The sequence below is a fragment of the Kogia breviceps genome, chromosome 7 (genome assembly GCF_026419965.1).
Source record: "Kogia breviceps isolate mKogBre1 chromosome 7, mKogBre1 haplotype 1, whole genome shotgun sequence".
Lineage (NCBI taxonomy): Eukaryota > Metazoa > Chordata > Mammalia > Artiodactyla > Physeteridae > Kogia > Kogia breviceps.
Window position 1 is genome coordinate 62,493,115 of NC_081316.1, and position 18,424 is coordinate 62,511,538.

General features: G+C 47.2%; 1 protein-coding gene across 2 annotated transcripts; it reads left to right on the forward strand.

The window, feature by feature from the left end:
* The first annotated feature begins 54 nt into the window (after positions 1 to 54).
* On the forward strand, positions 55 to 15,745 carry KCTD21 (potassium channel tetramerization domain containing 21). 2 transcript variants are annotated; one of them, XM_059069518.2, is made up of 2 exons: positions 55 to 148; positions 12,801 to 15,745. In XM_059069518.2, the coding sequence occupies exon 2, from the start codon at positions 12,831 to 12,833 to the stop codon at positions 13,611 to 13,613; it is 783 nt and encodes a 260-aa protein (XP_058925501.1). In that variant the 5' UTR covers positions 55 to 148; positions 12,801 to 12,830; the 3' UTR covers positions 13,614 to 15,745. The 2 variants fall into 2 exon arrangements, with proteins under 2 accessions (XP_058925501.1, XP_066895560.1); XM_067039459.1 differs by lacking the exon at positions 55 to 148 and adding an exon at positions 12,609 to 12,676.
* Positions 15,746 to 18,424: the final 2,679 nt, after the last annotated feature.

The following is an 18,424-nucleotide window of genomic DNA, read 5'->3' on the forward strand; positions in this document are numbered from 1 at the left end:
CAAAGAGCCCATGGAGGACTACAAGTCCCCGAGCGCAGCGCGCGGGTCCTGGGCCGCCACGCCCCTAGGCTGGGCTCCGGCCCTCCGCCCCCCTCGCAAAACTGCGCTGGCCGCCCGCAGAGGGGAGGTTGCCGAGCGAGGGCAGGAGGTGGGTGCGGCGCGGCCGGGGGCACGGGGCGCAGGGACTGCTGGTGAGGGAACGGCCCACCTGGGCACCAGTCCTACCACGAGAGGTCATCTAGCCTACCCTAGCCTCGCCATTCTCATCTGTGCAATGGGGATAGCAACGCCCGTGGTTTGGGGGGAGGGGACGTTTATGGAGAAGAAGGGGCGGAGCGGGTGGAAGGAGCCTGGATGGCTGGTGATAGTAAGAAAAGCCCGGATAATAAGGGCCGAGACTGTGGGAGGAGTCTGGTGGGTGGGGCATGGAGGGGCGGGGTCTCTAGATAAGGAGAACACGCGTGAGATCGGAGAAGGGGCTGCAGAGTGGATGCTGAGAAAGCCAATGATTGGGCAAGCCTGGGATGGATTGGGTGGAAGGGGCCGAAAAGCATTGGGGAGGGAGGGGTGGAGAGGCAAAGATGAAAAGGATCCCGCTCGGCCCTGGGAAGCCCAGTGTCAGCAGCGCTGATACGGTTTGGGTAAGAGGTTGCCCGAATGGGTAAATGCCTGTGGATGCACAGAACACCTTTCTTTCCTTGTGACTGGAAGTAAAGAGCCCATCCCATGAACTCTGCGTCACATATATGGGCTCATTTAATTCACACCCTGTGAAGACGGCACCATATCTCTTTAGAGTTGAGGAACCTGAGGCTAAGAGAAGTAAAGTGACTTGCCTAAAGCCACCCAGGATTCCTTACTCCAAAGAGCCTGCTTTTTTTCCCTGCACTGCACGGAGGTAGAGGTTTAACCTGTAGTGAATGGCAGGGAACAGACGAAAGTGTCCATGCCCTGCCCTTAACAGGTTGTGTGACAGGACCATCTTCCTCAACCCTTCTCAGTGCCAACCTAAGGCAACCCTTATGCTTATTGTTAGGATGAAATGAGGCGATGGATTTGAAAGCCATTTGTTTATAAATTATGATTGTTGTGAAGAGCAGGAAGACCATAAGGAAGAGTGGTCAAAATGAGGTGCTTGGGCCTCAGGAAAACCACAAGATGAAGCCTAAGGGTGAGCCAAGAGGATGAAGGAAGATCCTGGAAGAGGGTGGGGGATGGTGATAGTTATTGGAAGTCTGCACCAGATGAAAGAATATTTTGCTGTGCAAACCAGGTCAGGTGGCTTCCCTTCTCCATCCCACTTTTCCCAGTTGGCCAACTCCTTTAGGGGTCCATGTGGGTCACCTGAGTCTGGGAAGCACCTTTTCTCTCTGTGGTGTGGGCATAATGGAGGGAGCCTGTGAGCGTCTTAGAGATATGAAGTGGGCAAAACAGGGCTAAACATACAGCTGTTGGGTGTTGGGGAAGGCCAGGAAGGGTGGTGCCCCCAGATAGTCCCCAGGGCTGTGAGCCAGAGTCTTTATCTGGTGGGCTGTGTAAGGTGGGGAAGACTGCTCCAGTTTATTGGGAGACACATTACTCACTTTGAGTGTTGTCATCCTGGAAATTTACCCAACTATGTTCTATCCATCCCCTACACAGTGGGAGTTCTTATACTTACTTCCACGTAATTACCTGGGCCTTGCCCTGTGCCTCAGATTCCAAATTAAAAATGCAAGAGACTATTTCAAAATAAAAAGTTTTAAAAATTCAGGAGAGATTGGTAAACCTCTGTATTGGTAGATGAGAGTCTGGGACTAGGAAAATGGATCTGACTAAATGGGAGGAGTTGTCCCCCTTCCCCTGCCTGCCTACTTCTTGGGGTACAGAGGGGAGATCCCTATCCTAACAGGGTGGCCAGGCACCCATTTACTTAAAGAAAGTGGGCCTTGATAAGGAGTGAGAATAAAATGCTCTGGAGATGCAAAGAAGGGAAGAATGAATTGCAGCTGAGGGGCCTGGCAGATGACTGGCATTTTCTTTGCAATGCAGGCAGAGGGATAGCAGATGCCAAACTGCAGAGATAGGAGAGGGCCTGGCGTGGTCTGTAAAGTAGGGATAATAATAAGTACTTCATCTATGAGATTAACATGCATAAAGTGCATAGCACAATAGAAGCTGCTCGGTAAATGTCAGCCGTTTTTATTACTGCTATTGTTGTTATGAGCACCATCATATGCCCCAGAATTGGTCTAGGGCCACACAGCTAATAAAGGGGCAGGGCCTGATTCAAACGCAGGCCCAGGTGATGCCAAAGCCCATGCACTTTCCTCTCCCCACAAAGCCCCTACAGTTCTTTCTACCCATCCACATCTTTGAGGCCCAGAAGTGGCCCCTCTTTGTTAATATTCTTGGTAAGCCATGACAGGAGTTTCTTTTCTGCTGTAGTAGCAGAGACTCTGGGTTCAGGAGGAAGCAGGGGAAACAAGTCCTAAACAGCCATCTTCTCCCAGCCTGGATCTCGGCATGGAGACAGGCAGGCCTAGTGTTGTGGTTTCTGTGGGGGGTTTAGTCTATGTAGAAAGACCACTTGGATTTAAATTCTAACCCCTCCACCGACTGCGGGCTATTTTAGCTAAGCCCTGGTTGGCTTCCTCCAGAGCGCTGGGATGTCAGGAGAAGATCATGAGATGTTAATGCTTCTTAGTAGTAGTAATAACATCTAATATTTATGGAATCTGGCTATTTATTGGGGCCAGGCACACTGACTGGAACTTTACATCTACAGTCCCAGGAGGCAAGTGTTCTTTTCTTGCCACTTCCTTCAAAATAAAAATATTTTTAGAATTTTCAAGCCTACAGAAAAGTTTGAAGAATAGCCTTTCACCTAGATGCACCAATTCACATTGCCGATTTTGCTTTTACACATGCACATTTTTTGCTAAGCTATTGAAAAGTTATAGGCATCTCCACACTTGGCCCCTAAATTCTTCAGCATGTATCTCCTAATTACAGCATTTTGCAACATAACCATAACACCTTTATCATACCTTAGAAAATTAGCAAGAACTCAGTATTGTCTAATAAACAGTTGAGATTCAAATTTCTCCAACTGCCAAAAAAATCTCATATTTTTTTAATCAGATACAGTCAAGATTCATTCATTGCATTTAATTATATCTCTTTAAGCAACTCATTTAATCTAGATAGAGCCCCTCTACCTGTTTAAACTTATTTTATAAATAATCAGATTCAGTTCGGTTTTTTGTTTTTGTATTTTCTGGCAATGTTATTTACTTACTGAATCACATTAGGAGGCATATGATACCAGAGTCCTACTATCCATGAATGCTAAGTTTGATTATTGGATAAGGTAACAGCCTGATCTCTCTATAAAAGGGTAAGTTTTTCCCTCTTGTAACGAACAAGTAGTCTGTAGAGTGATTCTTTGAAACTGTCGGAATTATGTGTCCAGGATAACCTTTCACTCCACATCTGTTGATGATCCTTGCCTGAATAGCATCATTGAGGGTTGCAAAATGGTCATTTGCTAATTATGTCATTCTTTGTATACTTATTAGCTGGTATTCTTTGTTACAGAATAACTTTTTCTGTGTGTGTGTGTGTGTGTGTGTGTGTGTGTGTGTGTGTGTGTGTTTGTCTTTCTCATTCCCTCTCCTGTCCCTCTCTTTTTTCTTTTTGGAGTAACATAGACTCATGATTATTTTTTTTAACTCAATGTGTTATAACCTATTATCATCATTAATCTTTTTGGCATTCAAATTATCCCAAATTTGGCCAATGAGAGTCCCTTCAGGTCTGCTCCTGTGTTTTGGTTTTTGTTTTGGTTTTTTTTGGGTGGGGGGAGATATAATTGACATATAACATTGTATTCATTTTAGGTGTAAACATGATTTGTATATATATTGCAAAATGGTCACCACACAGTTACAAAATTTTTTTTTCTTGTGATGAGAACGTTTAAAATCTGCAGATCTGCATTCTTTTGACTTCACCTCAGTAATCTTTGATTTCTTCTTTGCTGTATGGAAAGAGATGTTCCAGGCTTACCTTAAACTTTTCCTGTCAAAGTACTGGAAGTACTGGAATCATCAGTTCCTCCAGGAAGCCCTGGTTTCTTTTTGTAGGAGACAATGTTTAAAAAACAAGATCTGGAGTCAGGTGTGCTCATTGCTACTCGGGTATCATTGCAAGGCTCTTGAGCAGAGCTAAGAAATGATAGATGGATGGATGGATAGATAGATAGATAACTATCAATGCCTTGTAGATTCATTGTTAAAACAGTTGGTCCTCACTGTGTAAAAGGAGTAGATTGCATGTAAAATAGCTTCATTATGGAAGCTCAGTGAGCAGTAATGTAGGGAATTGTACAGAAAGAGCCCTTGCCTGTGCTAAGGGTCTGTGAATGTATGGGCTGTTGGCTAGGACCTTTGTGTCTGGGTTCAGTCTCTTGCTCAGGACCCCGGTTAGAGAAGACCCCAGGCTGCCTCCAAAGGACTGGTCCTCTGAGCAGTGTCCAAACCTGGAACCTCCCAGAGGCTGTGACTCAGAGGTCAAGAATGAACATAAAGCCCTGGGCCAGGGAGTCATCTTCCTTGGTTTGTGAAATAAAGATAATGTGATCTGTCCTGCCTGCATCCCAGAGTTGTTGTAAGGATCAATATATATTTATTTTTTTAAATTGCTAATCAGTCTTTTCAACACATTTATTACAAAATTCCTTCCCCTTTTCATTGTCTTAATACCATAGTTCATTGCCTTACAGTCTGATTTCCTACATTAAACTAAGATATATTATGCTTTTTCAAATATCCTTTCAGGTTATCACTCACCAGTTTTTCCAAAATAAGATTTTAATCTTTTTTTTCAATCTTTTGAAAAAATACTTTTGGGAGTTGGACTAGGATAGCATAACAACTGTAATTAATTTTAGAAGAACAACTTTAAGATATTCCCTCTCAGAATCATCACAGGTCTCTCTTTATTCAAATCCTGTTTATGCTTCTTAATAAAATGCCATAGCTTTGTTTCTGAAGGGGGCACAGGCTTTGAAGAGAGACCTCACTTGGAATTCTAGCTCTGCTACCTCTAGCTGTGTGATCTTAAGCAGCTGTCTTTACCATTCTGTGCTTCAGTTTTATAATCCAGAAAATTGGGATGATAATCGTACCTACCTCACAGCCTCCTCACAGCCTCATTGCGGTGTTGTAACGAAGATAATCTACAGGAAAATGCCTCACATAGCTCAGGGTGTGTCCTCAGTGCTCAGGAAATGCTGATTCTCTGTGCATTGGTCTCATGTAGGTCAGAATCAAATTGAGGGGCAGGTTTGAGAGCACCTGGTAAGAGGTAGGAGGGGACAAGTGACAACCTCACCAAGGGGTTTGGCTGCTGAATTCCCAAGGAAGTCATTCAGAGCATGGCAGTCAGACAGGCCTGGGCTTGAATCCTGGCTCTGCCACTGCTTTCTTTGGGCAAGTTACCTACCTCTTAGAGCCTCAGGTTCTCATTTGCTAAGTAAAGATAATACTTTCCTCAAAGGAATGTTACGAGGATTAAATGAGTTAATGTGTATAATGCACCTAGCACAGGTAGGGTACCCAATAAGTCCTCACCAGGCAATAGCTATGTCCCTTGTGAGGCCTGCAGGAATGGAGACATAGTTTTAAAGTAGGACTCTCTAGAGCGATGTCTTGACTGCCATTTCTTATGGGATACCTACTCTCAAAGAATTTTATTTCCTTTGTTACAATTAGAGGTTGCAACCGGGTGATTTTTCAGGCCCCAGACTGGGATTGGCCCTTCACATGGTACCAGGCTGGGCCTTAAGATCCACCCCCCCTCGTTTTGGCCACAGACCCATTTCAAGGAGGAAAGAATTTCCAGCCAACTCCCAAGTTCCCAGGCCCCCTGGCCTTCCCTGCCCAGTCAGATGGTCTGAGGATCCGCATGGCATAATTTCCTGGTTTTCTCAGAGAGGGAAATAAGCTGATCTTTTTCTTGGTTCTTTTCAAGTAGAGAGGCAGACTTGGAAAGTCTCCTGCTTAAGAAAAATTATTTGTTCAGACACAGTGATAGGGTTTCTTTTATCTCCTACTTCGTGGTTCAGTTTGCATTCTCATTCATCTTTTCTAATCTGGCTTTTAAAAGCCTGGCTTTTTGTGTTTTGCTGCTTTGTCATTAGGCATCATGAGTTGGTATTAAAATAGAAGGGTATAGACCTCTAGTGGACTTGTGGTGTGTCAGCTACGGAGGGGCTCCAGGCCATCCAGGATCCTGTCCCCATATCCTCAGATGTGAGTGGGCAGAGTCCCAGGCCAGCCATGAACTAGCTGCCGAAAGACCTACCCCAATCTGATCTGGACAGAGAATAAGGGAGTATGCATCTCCTACTCACGCTGGGACCTCAAGGTGGGAAGGGGAAACTATCAGAGGTGTTGGACTCACACTGACCTGGATTCAGATAGCAGCTCCTCCAGTGACTAGCTCTGTAACCTTGAGCAGTCTCTTAACCTTTCTGAGCCTCAGTTTCCTTATCTGTAAAATAGAGATAATAGCATCTATCTCACAGGGTGCTTGTAAAGACATCAAATGAGGTAATGCATATACAGAATCAGCACAAGAGTATCATCCTCTGTACTTTACTATGTATTTTTATTTAAAATAAATAAAATGCTACCATGTGTTAGGCGAAGCATTATAACAGCAGGAGGTGTTGTACTCAGCAGGTGGTAGCTAGTATCTTGTCAAGCAAGCTGCATAGCAGTATTTTAAAAGGCTACTTCAGGGATTCTCACACTTGGCTGAAGCTATTAAACAGCCTTTTGTTGCTATTACAACTCTCAGCAACCTGTGCAGTGGAAAGAGACTGAGCTTTCCACTGGCTGGCTGTGTGTCCTGGGCAAGTCCTCAGTCTTTCTGAGTCTCTGTTTCCTGTCTGCCAAACAGAATGATGCCTGCTTTGTAGGATTGCTATATGAATTAAAAGGGCCGATGGGTGTAAAGGCCTCGGATGTATTGGAATGCTCAGTGCATGTTCATTCCTTCCTCTCTCAGCCCCTGCCCCAGAGTCCCCCCAGCACCTACTGTGTGCTAGGCAGTGAATATGCAGGGACACTGCTCTCACAGAGATCACAAACTAGGCAGTGGGTTTCACAAACAATTTTTATCACATCCCACAGTATGAAGGTACACTCTATATCACAATCCAGTTCCTCTTCCTTTCTCTGTCTGTGTCTCTCTCTCTCTCTCACACACACACACACACACACACAAAGGAAACAAAAGTTTCACAACACTATATATGTAAAACTGGTCATAACCCAGTGTATTGTATTGTCTGTGACACAGTCACAGTCTTGATTTTTTTCCCAGTTTATGAAGGCATAATTTATGTGCAGTAAAAGTCACTCTTTTTAGGTATACAGTTATATGAATTTTTATAATCTTTATAGTCATTTGTCTACCAGCACATCAAGATATAGAATATTTCCATCACTCTAAAATATTTCTTCATGCCTGTTTGTAGCCAGTCTTACCCCTAGCCTTTCCAGTCACTGATCTGATTTCTGTCTCTCTAGTTTTGTCTTTTCCAGAATGTTGTATAAATAAAATCATATGCCATGTAACCTTTTGAGGTGGGCTGCTTTCACTTAATAGAATGCTTTTCAGATTCTTCTGTGTTGTGGCGTGTGTCAGTAGCTAGTTCCTTTATATTGCTGAGTCATATTCCATTGTATGGATGTACCACAATCTGTTTATTATTTACATTTTAGTTTCTGGGATTGGGCAATTCCAAATAAAGCTGCTATAATCATTCACACATGGGTTTTTGCATGGACATGTGTCTTCATTTCTCTGGGATAAATATCTAGGAGTAGGATTGATGGGTCATGTGGTAACTGGATGCCAAAAACTGTTTTCTACTGTGGTTGCACCATTTTGCATTCTCACTGGCAATATATAAGAATTTCCATTGCTCTATGTACTTATCAGAATTTGGTATTGTCACATTTTTCATTTGAGCCATTGTAATAGGTATATTGTGGTTTTAATTTTCATGTCCCTAATGACTAAGGATACCAAGCATCTTTTCATGTGATTATTTGTCATCTATATATCTTCTCAGTGAAGGTGCTTGTTCAGATCTTTTGCCCACTTTTTAGTTGGGTTGTTTATTTTCTTACTGAGTTTTGAGAGTTCTTTATATATTCTGGTTAACAATCATGTATCAGATAGGTGTTTTGCAAATATTTTCTTGAAGTTTGTGTCTCATTTTCATTTTTTCAAAATAATTTTTTTAATTTATTTTATTTATTTATTTTTGGCTGCGTTGGGTCTTCCTTGCTGTGTGCAGGCTTTCTCTAGTTGCGGCGAGTGGGGGCTACTCTTCGTTGTGGTGCATGGGCGTCTCATTGCGGTGGCTTCTCTTGTTGCAGAGCACGGGCTCTAGAGTGCAGGCTCAGTAGTTGTGACACGGGGGCTTCAGTAGTTGTGGCTCGGGGGCTCTAGAGCGCAGGCTCAGTAGTTGTGGTGCACGAGCTTAGTTGCTCCACTGCATGGGGGATCTTCCCGGACCAGGGCTTGAACCCGTGTCCCCTGAATTGGCAGGCGGATTCTCAACCACTGTGCCACCAGGGAAGCCCTCATTTCCATTTTTTTAAACAGTGTCTTTCGAAGAGGAGAAGTTTTTCATTTGGATGAAGTCTAGTTTATTAAATTTTCTATGGTTTTTGCCTCTTAGGTCCTATCCAAGAAATCTTTGCCTAACAGAAAGTCACAAAGATTTTCTCCTAGAAGTCTTATAGTTTTAAAAAGATTTTACGTTTAGGTCTGTGATCCATTTTGAGTTAATTTTCATATATGTTACAAGATATGAGTTGAGGTTCTTTTTTTGCATACGGATATCCAGTGATCTTCATCTTGAGAAAGCCAGGGAGGAGGGCCATATGCAAAGCAGATCATTACATGATGGAATGGTGGGCTATGCAAGGGACCAGAAACCCCAAGAGGAGAGCTGGGAAGGTGGAGATCTGGGGACTGCCTTATTGAGGCAGTGACTCATAGGCTGGGCCTTACAGGTTGACTGCGGAGATGATGGAGAAAGTGAAGAAGGGTGGTACGAGGAGAGCAAAGGCAGGGCAGGTGAGGGCGGATGCGGAGGTGTCAGGAGTCCCGGAGCATAGAGTGTGGGGAGAGGCAGGATTAGAGGTGAGATTGGATGAGCAGGGTGATTAGAGCAGGCAGTGCTATGTCAGGAAGATCGGCCTGCAAACTACAATGGAAGGTGGACAGAAAGGCGGAAGGGAGCCAAGTGAGGATGTTGGGGGAGCTGGGATGAGGCCTGAGCTCCAGGAGTTGCCATAGGGACAGGTACAAGGGGACAGTTGAGAAAAATGTTACGATGTGGAGTCAGGGCTGCCTCGCAGGCTCAGGCAGATGGGTGGCTAAGAAGAATCAACAGCAGGTTCTGGGGAAGAGAGGTTCTGTGTGAGGCTTCCGGTACCCATAGAAAATTCGGGTGGAGGTGTCCAAGAGGCAGCTGGGTACGCAGGGGGGCTGGAGCTCCGTGGCCAAACCCGCCTGCCACATTCATGAAGCTTCTTAGCCCCGCGAGGTGCCAGTTCCTGCCCCCTTGTGTCATTGTGGCTCTCAAACAGAGCCTGTGGATTTGCCATGGTGGACACCGTGGCCCTGTGACTAGGAAATAGGGGCTTGAAGGGCTGAGTTCTCTGACTCCTGGGTCTGGGGAGAATACCACAGGGAGCACCCTCGTCTGGGGTCAGGAGACCTGCCTTCTAACCAGCCTCCGCCCTGATTGACAGCAGCTCCTGGCCCTGCCCTGGACGAATGATCAGGAGCCTCACTGCAGGGGCTCAGGGGCAGGAAGGCAGGTGCTCTGCTGCTTTTGCAAGCAGAAAAATAGGAGTTCGGGTGCCCATCCAAGGGCCCCCAGGTATGCCCTGTGGTTCCTCCCTACCCCGGTGCTTTGAGCTCTTCAGAACTAATGTGCTTAGGAGATACAGGGTCTGCAGCCCATAGAACTGTCAGGAAAGACAGACCAGCCTCCCTGTCGCCTAAGCCTGTTCTTTCCATGGAGCTGAGCCACTTCACAGAGCCTGGGCCTTAAATCAAACAGGAAAAGAGACTGGAAACTAGGTCCGTCTCCTGCCTGGACCCCCTGGAGAGAAAATTGGTCAGACTCAGGCCCCAGGCCAAGCATCCGCCTGTGCAGGTCTCAGTACAGTCACCCCCGCTTCCTCGGAGCCCTCCCCCTCCCCCTCTCTGCTGGACACCCCCTCCAACACTGTCTCACAGCCCATCTGCTCCAGGCTTCTGCTGATGATTCTGTAACTTCATCATGGGCTTGTTTCTCTTCAGACACTCCAGATGGTTAATGTCTTTCTGCAATATCAAAGTGCCCCATTAGACAGGGAAAGAATTACAAAGGGCCCTCCCCACAGAGAGTTGGTGGGACAGCCGAGCATCTTCCACACCCAGCATGGCCTCCATCCTCTGAAGTAAGGGGGTCTCAGTGCAGTCAGCCTCCTCAGAAGGCAGGTGTGTGGTGAGAACTGCCCTGGCCCGCTTGCCACCCCTGCTGGGTGACTTTCGGGAAGTCCCCCTCTTGGACCTCTGTTTTCCCATCTGGACAGTAAACATGCCAGAATTAATTCCAGACGTACTCCCACATCTCTTGGTACATCTTCCTTCCTTCTTCCTTCCTCCCTTCCCCCCTTCTTCCCTTTCCCCCTTCCTTCCTTCCTTCTTCCCTCCCTTCCTTCCTTCCTCCCTTCCTTCCGTCCATTTCTTTTTTTCTTTCTTTCTTTCTTTGTTGAGGTAGAGTTGATTTACAATATTAGTTTCAGGTTTACAGCATAGAAATTCAAAATTTTTATAGATTATACACCATTTAAAGTTACTATAAAATTTTAGCGATATTCCCTGTGCTGTAATTGGTACATTTATCTTGTTACTGCACCCTCACTGTCTCTTGCTGTGGTCTCCTCTGCCAGCCTGGGCTCTTCCCCAGGGCAGCACTGGGGCCGATTCCTCCCTGTGCTCTCCATGCCCGACATTCAAGGAAGATTGCTGAATTCATTCCACAGGTTGGCTTCTGGGAAAGTATCGTGTTTGAACCGAAAAAGGTACATCCCCTGATTTCTAGAACCTTAAAGAAAAGTTAGAATCCAAGACTTCAGGTTGAAGGAGACACCAGCCCTAGACACTAGAGGCTGTGAGATCAGTGGGGTAATGGTGGGCAAGAGTTGTTAAGGAGTGGAGTGGGTAAAGAGCCTTCAGGAAGGGTGCTTGGTGGTAGAGTCCCACATTTGTGCTGACCTCAAAGCAGGTTTCAGAGGAGGCTGGGGTACCATCATGGTAGAAAAGGGCAGGCCATCAGGAGCCAAGAGCATCTTCATGGCAAGGCAAGTTGTCATGGGAGGATGAGAATCCAGAAAGGAGTGTCACTTAGAATCCAGAGGGTTGAGTGACCCATTGTGGGCCTGGTAGATAGATGGAAGTGGTAGTAATCACAGCCATTTGTTGTGAGTTATTTTAGATGGAAAAAATAATTAAATAAGGCAACATCGGTACAGCAGAAGGAGCATGGGGCTTGGAGTCCTAAATCTCAGAACATCTGTTAAGTACCTACAGTGGACCAGTCTCTGGCTAATAAGCATGAATACATTTTTCTCTCTCATGTAAAGGGACCTGGGCTTGAATCCTGGCAGGACCCTTCACCGGTCTGAGCATAGGGAATGAATCCTGACACAGTTTCCCTTATCTGCACAGTGGGGATGATTGGTGATATTGTCTATGTCAAAGGATAGTATGTAAGCAAATGTACGTAAGAGCAGCTAGCATAGCATTCAGTCCAGGCACATTTTCTTTCTTTCCTTAGACCAGTGGTTCTCTGTCCTAACTGAACATTTAGAATCAGCTTTTAAAAAATACCAATGCTGAGGCCACATTCCAGGCCAATTAAAACAATCTCTGGAGGGTGGAACCCAGGCTTTGTTTTATCTTTTCATTTCTTTCTTTTTTTTTTTTTTAAACTCCCTAGTGAACCTAATATGCTTTAGATGGTGTGGCAATTATTACCCATCCATTTGTTCATCAAGTATTAATTCGTTTCAACTCCAAGGACCTACAATAAGAAATTGAGAACTGTGACTACCCAGATGTTATGGACTGAATGTTTGTGTCCCGCAAAATTATATGTTGAAATTCCAACCTCCAATGTGATGGCGTAAGGAGGTGGGGCCTTCGGAAGATTAGGTCATGAGGGTGGAGCCCTCCTGAACAAGATTACTCCCCTTATAAAAGAGATTCCAGAGAGCTCTCTTGCCCCTTCTGCTGCCATATCAGGGCATAGCGAGAAGACAACCCTCATCAGACATCAGATCTGCCCCTACCTTTTTTTTTTTTTTTTTTTTTCCTTCGGTACGCGGGCCTCACTGCTGTGGCCTCTCCTGTTGCAGAGCACAGGCTCCGGACACGCAGGCTCAGCGGCCATGGCTCATGGGCCCAGCCGCTCCACGGCATGTGGAATCTTCCCAGACCAGGGCACGAACCCATGTCCCCTGCCTCGACAGGCAGACTCTCAACCACTGCGCCACCAGGGAAGCCCAGATCTGCCCCTACCTTGATCCTCAACTTCCCAGCCTCCAGAACTGTGAGAAATAAATGTTTGTTACTTAAGCCACCCAGTCCATAGTATTCTGTTATACCAGCCCTAACAAACTAAGATATCAGATATGGTTGGGTAATGGTCATTTCTTATTTACCTCTCTCTGTAGGACTACTTCCCAGCACCCCAGCCTCCTGCCATGTCTGACCCCATCACGCTGAATGTCGGGGGGAAGCTCTATACAACCTCACTGGCAACCTTGACCAGCTTCCCTGACTCCATGCTGGGCGCCATGTTCAGTGGGAAGATGCCCACCAAGAGGGACAGCCAGGGCCACTGCTTCATTGACCGTGACGGCAAAGTGTTCCGCTACATCCTCAACTTCCTGCGAACCTCCCATCTGGACTTGCCCGAGGACTTCCAGGAGATGGGCCTGCTCCGCAGGGAGGCTGACTTCTACCAGGTGCAGCCCCTGATTGAGGCCCTGCAGGAGAAGGAGGTGGAGCTGTCCAAGGCCGAGAAGAATGCCATGCTCAACATCACACTGAACCAGCGTGTGCAGACGGTCCACTTCACTGTGCGTGAGGCACCCCAGATCTACAGCCTGTCCTCTTCCAGCATGGAGGTCTTCAATGCCAACATCTTCAGCACCTCTTGCCTCTTCCTCAAGCTCCTCGGCTCCAAGCTCTTCTACTGCTCCAATGGCAACCTATCCTCCATCACCAGCCATTTGCAAGACCCCAACCACCTGACTCTGGACTGGGTGGCCAATGTGGAGGGCCTGCCTGAGGAGGAGTACACCAAGCAGAACCTCAAGAGGCTCTGGGTGGTGCCAGCCAACAAGCAGATCAACAGCTTCCAGGTCTTCATGGAGGAGGTGCTGAAAATCGCGCTGAGTGACGGCTTCTGCATCGATTCTTCTCACCCGCACGCTGTGGATTTTATGAACAATAAGATTATTCGATTAATACGGTACAGGTAAAAGGACCCCAGCAACATTGGAGGGGGGCTTCCCAAAGCCAAGATCTTGGAGAGTGTCTCGCCAGTGGTGTGAGGCAGGCCACTGTACTAACCTGTATTAATCGTGTAGCAGGACTTGATTTCCCCTGTGATGCTGTCCACCTGTAGGAATCCATGTGTCCTCTTGACAGAGCCACATTTTTCCTTGCTTCTTTGAGCTGAAGATGGGCAGTTTTCTCTAAGTGAAGAGTCTGCCAACGTGTCCTAAAGGAGGCCACAGGAGGACTTTTTGGCTAGACAAAGGAACAGCAGTTTTTTCTTGGGTCCAGCTCTCTCTGTACCATTAGGCAGTGCCTCACTTAGCCATCTGTAAACAGAGCCTCTGGTGGAGGGGATGGGGTGAGAACAAGAGGCTCCCTCTAATTTCCCAGGACATGAAGTACCCAGAGATTCCCATCCTGCCTGCCCCTCCGTCCCTGGGATGTGGCCAGAACCTTGGACTTGCTTGGCTGGCTTGGAAATGAAGTGGGTAGTGAGGGTGGGATTTGAGCCTGGCATGGCCTGGAGGAATTAGCCTCCAGGCAGGGTTCAGAAGATGGGGATATCCCTCTTGACTGGGCCAAATCTAGGCCTTTGGGGATTTCCAGCTTCAGAAATAAGCTGCTGTCCCGGCAAAGATTTGAAAGTATCTGGAGCCAGTGCAATGAAAGGCGCTTCATAATGTGGCCTGATACCTGACTTTTGTAATCCTTTCCCTAAGAAGTTGAAGTGTCATTGAAACAAATCATTTAAAACAAATATATTATGGACTCTCAGGGTTGGAAAATGATTCAATAGTCGCTCAGTCCTCCCGCACCCCCACCACACCCCAGCACATTTGCGGCTGAGGGCTTCTCCCCAGTACCTTCAGGAGATCAACTATCCCTGCTTGCATACCCTCAGTGACAGGAAGTTCGTCATCCCCAAGGCCAGCCCCTGCCATAGTTGGCTGTTAGAAAGTCCTTCCTTATATTGAGCCAAAACCTGTCCTTCCACAACCATTTTCTGGTCCTGGTAGACCTTCCTTCTCACCCAAATGTGTATTTTCTCTTTCAAAATAGTCACTTTGAGAGGCCAGATACCTATTTTGAAAATAATATTACTCGATATTAGGATTCCCCTTGGGATTTGTCTTCAGAACCAAGGTTAGCCCCTTTCATTCCCTGTAAGTCATCCCCATTTTGTTGTGGCTTCGCTTCATTTGTGACCTTCCCTCCTCACCAGACATGACTGTGCATAGCTTTTGACCATCTTCTGTTGAGTTTGAAGATTGCTACCCCAGAGGAAGGAGACCAGGGTCTTGGCAATGTGTAACAAGGAGCCTGGGAGTGATCTGAACCTTGGAGTAAGCGTCCAGCCCTTAAAACACTGCTCTGAAGGATGTGGGCTTCCCCTGCAGTAGTTTCTGGGCATAACCAGCCCATGGACCTCCTTGGGGTGAGACCCCGAGCCACTATTTACCAGGGGGTGATGAGCAGTGCATGTCTCAGAGCTGCACATTATGATTCATCCCTGGCGTGAGGGTGGCCTTGGGAGTCCCAGAATCTTCCCCACTGGGCAGGGGCCCTCAGACAAAGCCAGAGAAGTCTGGTGCCACAGGTGCCCCCAGGGGATGGTCCGAGGAAGGGGCTTCCCATAGTTACACCCTGTGAATAGGGAGATTGTACGCTGGGCTGTGGGCAAGGCCACTTAGGTAATAAAGGTCTTTTCCCCCCTACAGTGGGACCCAGGAGTCTCTGATAACTGTGCCATGCCACCAGGCCAATGGTATTTAGGAAAGCCACTCAGGAGAACCCAATTTAGACCAGCCAGCAAAAGCTGTGACCATAGCAGAACAGTTTAAGGAAGAAATCTCATAAATCACCAGTCTCTTTTTCCTTTCCATAAAAATTCTTTCTCCATCTTTTCAGTGCTTCTTAATTCAAGCAGCTTGACTTTAGAGAAAACACAGGTCCTGTGAAGCCACTAATTTGCTGTGTGACTTTATGCAAGTCACTTACCTCACTGAGCCACCTCTGTTTCTTCATCTGTGAAATGTGCATAACAGTAACACATAACCCTACCTACCTCACAGGGCTGTTGTGAGGACCAAATGAAATAATTTATGTGAGAATACACTATAATTGATCAATGGTTGTTATTATTTTGTGTCTACATATAAGGGAAAAAACCTTGGCTTTGGAATCAAGCTGACCTGGGTCTGAATTCTGGCTCCATCGCTTGCTGTGTAACCTTGAACAAGTCCCTGGGCCTCCCTGATTTGTTTCCTCATCAGATAATCCCACCTCCTAGTGTTCTGTGACTTGGTTGTGTATGTGAAAATTCCTAACTAGGCCTGGCCCATAGGAGCTCAATAAATGTTTGCTCTTTTAGGAGTAATGATGGACTGTCGTGCAGGAGACACCATGAGCATATAACAATTTAACAAGCCTTCTGGGGCACCTGGTGTATGGTCCCTGAGGATGGGAACAACCACACATAAGTTTAGTCTGGAAAAGCTTAGAGGACCACACAGTGTGCTGTGGGAACTTGGGGAAAGCAAGCTTAGTTCTCAGAAAAGGCATAATAAATGGTCGAGCTGGGCCTTTAAGGGTAGGTTGGATGGTAACAAAATGAGCTAAGGAGGGCACTGTGGGCACTGGAAACGCCATGAGCCGAGGCCCGGGAGCCATGCAGGTGAGGCTCCACGCAGGGCCTCCGCACAAAGGGAGCCACATGCAGTACATGGAGAGTGCTCACTGTGCCCTGTCTCCCTCAGGTGAGTGCAGCCACCTGCTTAGTGCAGCAGAGAGATACTGAGCCTGCAGGCGGCACCATCCCAGAAGACCAGTGAGTCAGGATGGGCTGGGAGGCAGGCATGTGATTCTTGTCATGAGCCCCTAGCTGCCCAGAGCGAGACGCCGTGGTGGTCAGTGATCTCAACCGGACTCAGTTTATTTAGCCTTTTGCACAGCTTAGAGCTTTGTCCCAACTAAAGGGCAATTCTGGGCACACGACCTTGTCAGCTCTCTGTTCCTCCCCGAGGTGTGCAGAGGGGTGGTCAGGGAGGGTGCTCTTGAGGGAACCAGGCACTTTGGCGTGACCACTTGGTGAGACCTGCCACCAAACAAGGCCCCTGCATGCTGGAAGGCCAGCAGTAGCTGTGACCTCAGGCATCTCCTAAAGCTCTTTGCCCTTTTATGGAGGGCAAGCCTTCTGATGCTAGGTTCTGTCTTTGGGCCAGAGCTCCCTGTGCAGAGCTGGCCATGGCACGCCCCTTGGCAACACCTCAGTGCCCTACACAGCCCCCCAGGCTAGGATGTGGTCACTCTGCTTTGTAAACGTCTATGTGGCCTAAAACATAGCGCTTTTGTAACTGCACCTTTGTTCATCCCAAACTTCCAGCTTTCTTTTACAAATTACTTCTAAAACAGGCTACTGTAAGTGGAGGCATAGCCAAGATCAGCCTAGGCCAATTTCTCCTGTGTCCAGAGCACCAGCCCATCCCTTTCCTCAACTGTGGTCTGTTCACACTGACCACCTGAGTCTGCCTGTATCCCAGGGGGCTCAGGGTTGGTTGGGCAGTTGGCAGGGAAATGAGACCCCATAATCATCTTGCAGAGCAAAACAACCTTGATAACTGGCCCATCAAAGGGAGGGGCCCAGGCTTCTTTCCAGGCCCTGTGGGGTCCTGGCTCTGGCAGCTCCATCTATCCAGACAGCCCTGTGACCTCAGTCTCCTTCAGAACCTTCAGGACAGTGTGGCACCAAACAGAGAGCTGTGGAGACAGTCTGGTGACATGCTCACCCCAGTCTGGGGCCCAGGGACCAAGGAGGGCCCTGAAGAGAAAAGTTGGCCTATGGAAACCAGAGGATCACTGAGCAACCCATGGTACCCAGAACCCCACCCGACACAAAGGACAACAAAATAAGCTCTGTGGTGCCATTGCTTAGCTCTGACTTCTGGGCAGGGAGTACGTGCCCAATCAGGTGTGTCTGACCTCACTGCCCCCTCTCCTGGACCTATTTTCCACCAACTTCCCTGGCCCTCCCACCCCAATATATGTATTTGGGAGTATTTCAAAGCCTTTATCAACATTCCCCAGATAACTGACAGCCCTAGAGTGTTCTATCAACATTTCCCAGTTAACTGACAGCCCTAGAGTGTTCTATCCCATTCTTATGTCAGTCCCTCCCAAAAGCCTAGGTTCCCTTTTACTGAGGTGCTGGGTAAAGGCTCAGTTGAGTCACAAATCCTCTAGAGATCCTGCTGCATTGTGACATGGGTTCTCCCTTCCCAACCCCAATTAGTTCACTTTATAAATCCAGTACTGAATTTGCTTTAAACACACCCTTTTGTTTGGCATCTCATAGGTTGCCAAGCTCCTTCCTGTCCATAGTTTCATTTCACAGAACCAAAGAATGACCATGCCATGCCATTCCACACCTTGCCTGCCCTTTACTACTTTGTCTACATAGCAAACATCTGCTCATCCTTCAACACTCTGCATAAGCCTTGCCTCCTTGGCTCACCAAGTAGAGTTACTCCCAGCCCACTTTGTACCACCGTATATCTGGTGTGGACTTTTATCAGCATACTGCAGCTGTTCACAGGCAGTGTTGTGCTGGTAAATATTTAACAACAACTAGCTCTCATGGAAACGCACGGATCTGTAGCATCAGCCAATTCCCATGGTGTAAATACTCTCACAGTAGTCAATTTCAAGTCACCCACATGAAGTCATTGATCATCGGGGAAGAGAGGCACACAATGGGCTCTGGAGAGCAAAGAGGGAGCCTGCTCCAGCACACCTC